The 8,602-nt window shown below is 42.2% G+C and overlaps 2 protein-coding genes across 2 annotated transcripts in view; both read left to right on the top strand.

The window, feature by feature from the left end:
• The window catches only part of BTBD1 (BTB (POZ) domain containing 1), a 35,715-nt gene extending 31,085 nt beyond the window's left edge, over positions 1-4,630 (top strand). The window contains exons 6-7 of the mRNA XM_014549606.1: positions 1,796-1,942; positions 2,870-4,630. Coding sequence (XP_014405092.1) covers positions 1,796-1,942; positions 2,870-2,903 — 181 coding nt within the window. The 3' untranslated portion in view covers positions 2,904-4,630. The remainder of the gene's footprint in view (positions 1-1,795; positions 1,943-2,869) is intronic.
• Positions 3,757-8,602, top strand: part of LOC102261717 (chromosome unknown open reading frame, human C15orf40) — a 37,563-nt gene continuing 32,717 nt past the window's right edge. Inside the window, exon 1 of the mRNA XM_005878495.2 lies at positions 3,757-3,774. Within this exon, the coding sequence (XP_005878557.2) occupies positions 3,757-3,774 (18 nt within the window). The remainder of the gene's footprint in view (positions 3,775-8,602) is intronic.

Consider the following 8,602-nt stretch of genomic DNA (forward strand, 5'->3'; position numbering starts at 1 on the left):
AAGAGAGAGAGAGAGAGAGAGAGAGAGAGAGAGAGAGAGAGACACATTGATTTGTTGTTCCACTTATTTATGCATTCATTGGTTGCTTCTTGTATGTGCCTTGACTGGAGATAGAGCCTGCAACCTTGGCGTATCAGTACGACACTATAACCAACTGGGCTACCCAGCCAGGGCATAACTATTTTCTTTTCTTTTTTTTAAAATCCTCACCCAAGGATATTTTTCCATTGATTTTTAGAGAGAGTGGAAGAGAGAGGGAAAGACAGAGAGAAACATCGATGTGAGAGAAACACATGGATTGGTTGCTTCCTGCATGAGCCCGACCAGGGCCCGGGCTGGGGAGGAGCCCGCAACCGAGGTACATGCCCTTGACCTGAATCGTACTTGGGGCCCTTTGGTCTGCAGGCTGATGCTCTATCCACTGAGCCAAACTGGTTAGGGCCATAACTTTTTTCTTAAAACAATATCACTATTCTCTAATAGCTAAGCTCTCTATTCAGTAATTTTAATAATTAATTAGCTTTGTAGCAACAATACCATTTTCATTAAATGACTTGGCATAAAATTTTATACAGGAGCTATAAGGTAACATAGTAAGTAGATTTTTATCTGATGTGTGCAAAAGGCAGGTGTGTGATCCTTGGCCTTGGCACATGCTGTTCCCTTGCATGGGAGCCCTTCCTCTTGTTACCCAGTGAGTTCTGACTTGAGTTTTTAACACTCCTCTCTGGAGCCTCATCCCTTCCTAACAAAACCTGCTTTTCCTCTGTGAAGCCACTTACTTCACCGTTTGCACAGCCCTCCCCCTGCAGGTCCTGTGCTGAGCACTGTTTATAGTAACGTCTTCACTGATCGGAAGCCCCTCGAGGGTGTCCCTCAGAGCCTGGCACAGATTGTGGAACTAAAAAAGACAAAAATTTCACATTTTTATTTTTATTATCTTTTTATCCTCTCCTGAGGATCTGTTTTTATTGATTTTTAGAGAGAGAGAGGAAGGGAGAGAGAAACATAGATGTGAGAGAGAAACATCAATTGGTTGCCTCTCATACGTGCCCTGACCAGGAGTTGAACCCACAGGTGTATAGGATGATGCTGCAGCCAACTTAGCCACCCAGCCTGGGCAGTTTTCACATTTTTCATATCCATATATGTGAATACTGCATTTAAGGTCATTTTCATTTCAGTAAAATAACATTTAGATATAGGAAATGCCACGGGAATTTCCTAGGAATGAGACTTAAGCTAGCAAGGAGTAAAGGCTCATTTCCCTCAGCTACCTCAAATCCATGCATTCAGCCCTAGCCCCTTTGGCTTAGTGGTTTGGCGTCGGCCTGTGGACTGAAGAGTCCCCGGTTTGATTCCCATCAAGGGCAAATGCCTGGGTTCTGGGCTCGATCCCCAGTAGGGTGTGCAGGTGGCAGCCAATCAGTGATTCTCTCTCATCATTGATGTCTCTATCTCCCTCTCCCTTCCTCTCTGAAATCAATAAAAATGTATTTTAAAAAAATAAATAAGATACATACATTCAAAAAAACCTGTTCCTAAGCCATATATCTTTAATGGGAGCTCCTTTCTCCTGCAGCCAAGCTCCCATCCTGGCTGCATGAGTGATAGCCATTTCTTGACAGCATGTCTAAAGCCATCTTTTTGGCAGTTAGAGGCGAGTATAGAAAAATGACAACACACAGCTATAAAGGCCTATTCTGCTGTTCCTGAGGGCTTTATACAATTCTTTCCTGTGAGACTTTGTTTTAGTTGGTTTAGCTTAAATGAAATTCTCTTTTTGAAATTACAGATCATTGAATATGAAAAGAAGCAAACCCTGGGACAAAATGATACTGGATTTAGCTGTGATGGGAGTGCGAGCACATTCAGGGTCATGTTCAAAGAGCCCATCGAGATCCTGCCCAACGTGTGCTACACCGCATGCGCGACCCTCAAAGTAAGTCGTCGGGGTGTCCCGGGTGGGAAAGCCGGGGCCCAGGTCTCCTCCTGCATGTCTCAGCTGGTGACAGTGAGCCTCTCAGGAACAGGGAGAGCGTCTGGGCAAGGAAGTGCCTCTCAGCACAACTCTGCTCTGACAAATGGTTCTTCATCGGGCATAGCTCTTTGAGCAGGAGAAAAAGTGTTTGGCAGAGATAAAGTAAAACAGCTATTTAAAGATATTTTATTTTACTTTATTTATTTTTTAGATAGAGGAAGAGAGAGAGAGAGAGAGAGAGAGAGAGAGAGAGAGAGACATTGATTTGTTGTTCCACTTATTTATGCATTCATTGGTTGCTTCTTGTATGTGCCTTGACTGGAGATAGAGCCTGCAACCTTGGCGTATCAGTACGACACTATAACCAACTGGGCTACCCAGCCAGGGCATAACTATTTTCTTTTCTTTTTTTTAAAATCCTCACCCAAGGATATTTTTCCATTGATTTTTAGAGAGAGTGGAAGAGAGAGGGAAAGACAGAGAGAAACATCGATGTGAGAGAAACACATGGATTGGTTGCTTCCTGCATGAGCCCGACCAGGGCCCGGGCGCCCGCAACTGAGGTACATGCCCTTGACCCGAATCATACTTGGGGCCCTTTGGTCTGCAGGCTGATGCTCTATCCACTGAGCCAAACTGGTTAGGGCCATAACTTTTTTCTTAAAACAATATCACTATTCTCTAATAGCTAAGCTCTCTATTCAGTAATTTTAATAATTAATTAGCTTTGTAGCAACAATACCATTTTCATTAAATGACTTGGCATAAAATTTTATACAGGAGCTATAAGGTAACATAGTAAGTAGATCATCAATCGAATTAAAACACCACCTTAAATTGAGTGTATATTAAAGGGCAATGACTAATGAACCCTTTGTTCTCATTTAGGGTCCAGATTCCCACTATGGCACAAAAGGATTGAAGAAAGTAGTGCATGAAACATCTGCTAGCAAGGCTGTTTTTTTATTTTTTAGTTCACCTGGCAATAATAATGGCACTTCAATAGAAGACGGACAAATACCAGAAATAATATTTTATACCTAATTTAGCATTATAATACATCTTGGCTAAATTGTACCATACCGTCTAATCTCAGCGGCATAAAAATCTGGCCACACAAAAAATTTGAGTGTTATGAATATTTATAATTTTAAGATGAGAAACATTTTAGTTTCTTAGAGGAGACAGATAAATGTTTATTTAAATCTCTGCATAATTTAAAGACAGATTTTCCATTTTCTTAAAACATTAGGGGAAAAGAAAACTGGGTTTGTTTAAAAAAACACAGCTATTTCAGCTTTATCTTGTATAATTTCATAGATCAACTGACGCATGGTCTTTCAACAGTTTTATAATTGAAAGATTTTTGTTATATAGCTGGTTTGTTTTGTTTGAATTATTTTTAAGGTTACATGAGATGACATGGGTCAGTTTTCCTATAGAATTCCTATTCCTCTAATTTCAGACATTAAGAAAACTGACCTTATATTTGGAGTTTTGAAATACCTGTTTGTTAACATTTGGAATATTGCTAGAAATAGGCCTAATAAATGCCCAAGAAAAATTTTCAATGCTTTTACAGAAAAGGATATTTTGTAATAGTTTAGTAATGTGCTACATAGTACAGTTTTAAACTACAAATGGAATTTGTACAAATTCACAATAATGTGATAAAGGATCTGAGGTATAGTCTAAGATTAGATTCTTTATCACTGAACCACACCATTACACCTGTCTGTCTGTAGGGGGTGCTGCTGAGAGTTCCCAAGGTTGAGATGGGGGTGGTGATGGTGGTGAGTGGGTAAACACACTTAAGGACAACATTGGGGTGACAAGCTTACACAGCGCAAAATAGAATGAAATACTAACATTGCTAACAACTACTTTGAAATTTTAAAGATGTCCAACACATCCCTCCTGCCGAAGTGACACCATCTTTTGTCACCTACACTCTTGTATCCAAGAAGTCAAACATGTTTAATATTCATGACTTCACACATGTCACAGGAACAGCCGCAATAGGAAGGATAGGAAGTAGATGTGGCAGAATGATATTTATACACTTTTTTATAACGGAAAATTTTTATATAAATAACATTCTTTTTTCTTTTGAAAACGATTATCTTATAAAAACTTATGTATAATTAAGTGTAAGTTGTGGAAGATGGTTAAAAATCACAAGTCAAAAAGTACCAACTTAAATAGGATTCATTTTTTTCAAAGAATAGTCATGAGTATGTAACATTTCTTTCATTGTATTTCATTGTATATTTTTAAGAAGGTCGTGAGGTTGCATGTGGCAGAGGTCCCTTGACTTTGCTGAAGAAAAGGGACGTTTTTCTCTCCCTGGTTCCATGACCTTGTGGATCTAAACCTGCGTTAACTGGAGTACCTGTGGGATGTGTGGTTCTGGTTAACCAGCAAACACTCTGCACCAACCACTGTGGAAAATACTTCTGCCTTAAACAGGATGGTGTACTAGCGATAAGTCCATGTTTTCCAATGTTTGAGGCATTTCGAATGCCTCCAGGATGTTGCACTGAACAGTGATTGTAACTGAAGGTAGCTATAGCGGAGGCACAAGAAACGGGATTGTTTACTGATATGGGGCATCCCTGGAATTTTTAAAAAATAAATATTATCCATTTATTTTTTTTGTCAGTTGTCTTTTTCTTCTAAAAGTTTAGTGTGAAGATGCCATTTTGGCACAAGAGTTCTAGTTAATTGATGTTTAACTTTTTTATTTTTTTAAAATATATTTTTATTGATTTCAGAGAGGAAGGGAGAGAGAGAGAGGAGAGAGAGAGAGACATTAGTGATGACAGAATCATTGATGGGCCCCTACTGGGGATCGAGCCTACAACCCAGGCATGTTCCCTTGACTGGATTCTAACCTGGGACCCTTCAGTCCGCAGGCTGATGCACTATCCACTGAGCCAAACCAGTTAGAGCAGGTTTAACTTCTTAATTTACAGAAGTAATGCAACACAAATTAAGAATGCCTCGCTGCTGTCGTAAAGCAAGTCATAGGAGCTGCAGCAATGACATCTGCTGTCATCTGTTTCTTGATGAGGTTTTCGTGGCCTCGGTCTAATCTCAGGAGGTAGGAAGTGAAGGCGGCTGGTTCCTTCCTCTCTGGCAGTGATGGCCATCTCGCTGTGGTTAGTGTCAGTAACAGCTACGGGAGTGGTTACTGTGCACCCGCCTCTGCACTAAGTACTCAACACACATTCTCACTTGTTTCTCACAACATCGCTATGAGGTAAGTAATACTATAATACCCACTTCACAGGGAAAGGACTTCATATTTAAAAGGTTATTAACTGCCCTAGTGGGTTTTGCTCAGTGGATAGAGCATTGGCCTGCAGACCAAAGGGTCCCGGGTTCAGTTCCAGTCAAGGGCACGTACCTCGGTTGCAGGCTCCTCCCAGCCCGGGCCGTAGGCAGGGCTTGTGCAGGAGGCAACCAATTGATGTGTTTCTCTCACATTGATGTTTCTCTCTGTCTTTCCCTCTCTCTTCCACTCTCTAAAAATCAGTGGAAAAATATCCTCAAGTGAGGATTTAAAATTTTTTTTAAATAAAAATGTTATAACTCATTTAAAAAAATTTCTTAACTGGTGGGAGGCAGAATTTAAGCTCAGGTCTACCTCCCAAGCTACAGAGTTGGGCAATATTCTTCTGGGTCCCAAAGTAACATGTCGCTATTTTCTCCAACTTCATAATAGGACCTGGCTAACCTGTATTTACTATAGAATATAAAGTATTTTCTATTTTTTAAAAAGTGTGATGATTCCAGTACCTGCCCCACAAATTGAGATTATTAAGTATTCTGTTTTAGGTCTACATAGTATCCATTGACACCAGATGGAGTTGTTACATGGAACTTCACTAAGAACTGAAAAAAGTTAAAATAGGAGTCAGTACAAACATTTACAATCGGTTTCCTGCCATTTGGATTATAGTCCCTGTCCTTTCCCACATCACCGGGCACTATCCCACTCTTTTTCCCTCTAGAGGCCGAAATTTTAGGCAGAAGCAACAAGTCAGGGAAACAGGTTAGGTGGCAAATGGAGCTGATACCTTTAGGAAAGGCTGAATTATTTTATTTTATTTTATTTTTTTGTATAGCAAAGGTGGAAATGTATTGAAGAACACGTAGAGACTCCCACGTGGGGAAGGGGAAAGAATCTCACAGCACAGACTCCCACGTGGGGAGGGGGAAAGAGCCCCCTGAATGGTTCTTTCTAGGACTCCTCTACCCTCTGTCTTTACCATCTAGACAACTGCCAGATACCATTCACAATTCACCATAGCAAGTGCTCCTTTTATATCCATCATAACTGTCAAAGCTCTAATTGAGGCTGTCATGACTTAACCAATTTTATTTAATACAGATTCAGCTTTTGTGCCCCATTTCCTTTTATATATATTTTTTAATTGATTTTTTACAGAGAGGAAGGGAGATGGATAGAGAGTTAGAAACATCGATGAGAGAGAAATATCGATCTGCTGCCTCCTGCACACCCCCTACTGGGGATGTACCCGCAACCAAGGTACATGCCCTTGACCGGAATCAAACCTGGGACCTTTCAGTCCGCAGGCTGATGCTCTATCCACTGAGCCAAACTGGTTAGGGCTCCTTTTTTTCTTTTCTTTTTTAAGGTTGTTAGGCTGGGCCTTTATTTTCATGTTTTTGTATAATGAATATTAAATTTAATTGGTTTCTTTGTTGCTATTCTTGTGTGTTTTTTTGTTTTTTTTTTAATCCTCACCCAAAAATACTTTTCCATTGATTTTTAGAGAGAGTGGAAGAGAGAGGGAAAGACAGGAACGTTGATGTGAGAGAAACACATTGATTGGTTGCCTCCTGCATACCCCCGACCAGGGCCAGGAGCCTGCAACCGAGGTACATGCCCTTGACTGGAATCGAACCCGGGACCCTTCAGTCTGCAGGTCAACGCTCTATCCACTGAGTCAAACCAGCTAAGGCTGTGCCCATTTCTTAACTGATTTCAAACAAAATATGTCTCTGGTTTGACACCTGATTCACTTCCTACTACCAAACCTTCATACTGAGTGGCCTCGGTGCCCATGTGGGGTAGACAACCCATCCGAACCTCGCTTTCCACTTTCTCTCCTCCAGTACCTTCACCATCCACGCCAGCCACTTCTCAGGTCCACACGGTGTGCCTTATTGTGTGGAATTGCACGACCTCTGAAAGGTACAGACATCCTCTCCGACCACAACCTCGATGCTCTTCAGGTCTCCCTCGCACTCCTCTTACGTTATTGAACCTTAAGAGTCGTTCCCTTCTCGCTGTTCTATTAAACCTCTTCATTTTCTACCCAGTTAGACTCCACCGTTGATTCTTCGTTTTTCCTTCTCCACTTTTGACCTTTGATCACTTTAACTACTTCATCAACAACCCAGAACCCCCTCCCACCCACCTGGATGAATTCAATTGTCCGCCTTATCTTTAACTTCCTGGCTGCTGGGTCCAAAGTGTTGAAAATGATAGTGTACACATTGAGGCCATGATGACTTTATGGTCTCCAAGTTCAACTAGATCATTGGTGCAGCCAGGTGAGGGTTCAGTAGTCAGCTCTTTGATTCCCCTGAGTATTTAAATCTGTTATACTCTCCTAACACCTCCCCTCCTGTAGCTGATGAAAGAAGCTCCAGCTCCTCCCACCAAACCTACAAACACACCTACGTGAGCAGCGAGGCTGTCCGTTTATGAAGAAAAGGTGTCTTGACTACGGCTTCCCGTAGAAGGGTCATTCTCTCCGGTTGTGCTCAGAACCCCACCCTCTGCCTCTGTTTTACCCTCCCTCTCCTGGCTTCATTCCTATCAACATTGATAGGATATCCCTATCCTATTAACTCCCATCCAGTTTTTTGTGTGTTTTTTTTCTTCAAAAAGTCAATGCCTTGTGCCCCTCCAGATACCAGTTAACTCCTTCACAGTGAAGTCAAATTACTCCCTGCCCCATCCGTGTGGCTCAGTGGTTGAGCCTCCACCCATGAACCGGGAGGTCAGTCAGGGCACATGCCCGGGCTCCATCCCCACTAGGGGGCGTGCTAGAGGCAGCCAGTTGATGATCCTCGTCATTGATGATTCTCCCTTCTCTCTGAAATCAATAAAAACATTAAATTTTTTAAAAAAGTATTCCCTACACCAGTTAGCCTTCGCTCCTTACACTGTGGGAGCCTGAGTGTCTGGCACAAGGTGGGTGCTTCCCATCTCTGGGTTTCCTGGGCCACATCCCAGGACAAGAGGGACCCGCGCAGGCTCTGGAGCAGTGGTTCTCAACCTTCCTAATGCTGCGACCCTTTAATACAGTTCCTCATGTTGTGGTGACCCCCAATTTCATTGTTACAAATTGAACATAATTAAAGCATAGTTATTAATCACAAAAACAATATGTAATTATATATGTGTTTGCGGATGGTCTTAGGCATCCCCTGTGAAAGGGTCGTCTGACCCCCAAAGGGGTCGCGACGCACAGGTTGAGAACCGCTGCTCTGGAGGATCCCGAAGTCTTGCTCCCGCCGACCGACAGGTGTCGCCCTCGCGCCGGAGCCGAGGGCGAAGCTCCCAAGGCCGCTCCCGCCCGT

Source organism: Myotis brandtii, unplaced genomic scaffold, assembly GCF_000412655.1.
Source record: "Myotis brandtii unplaced genomic scaffold, ASM41265v1 scaffold561, whole genome shotgun sequence".
NCBI lineage: Eukaryota > Metazoa > Chordata > Mammalia > Chiroptera > Vespertilionidae > Myotis > Myotis brandtii.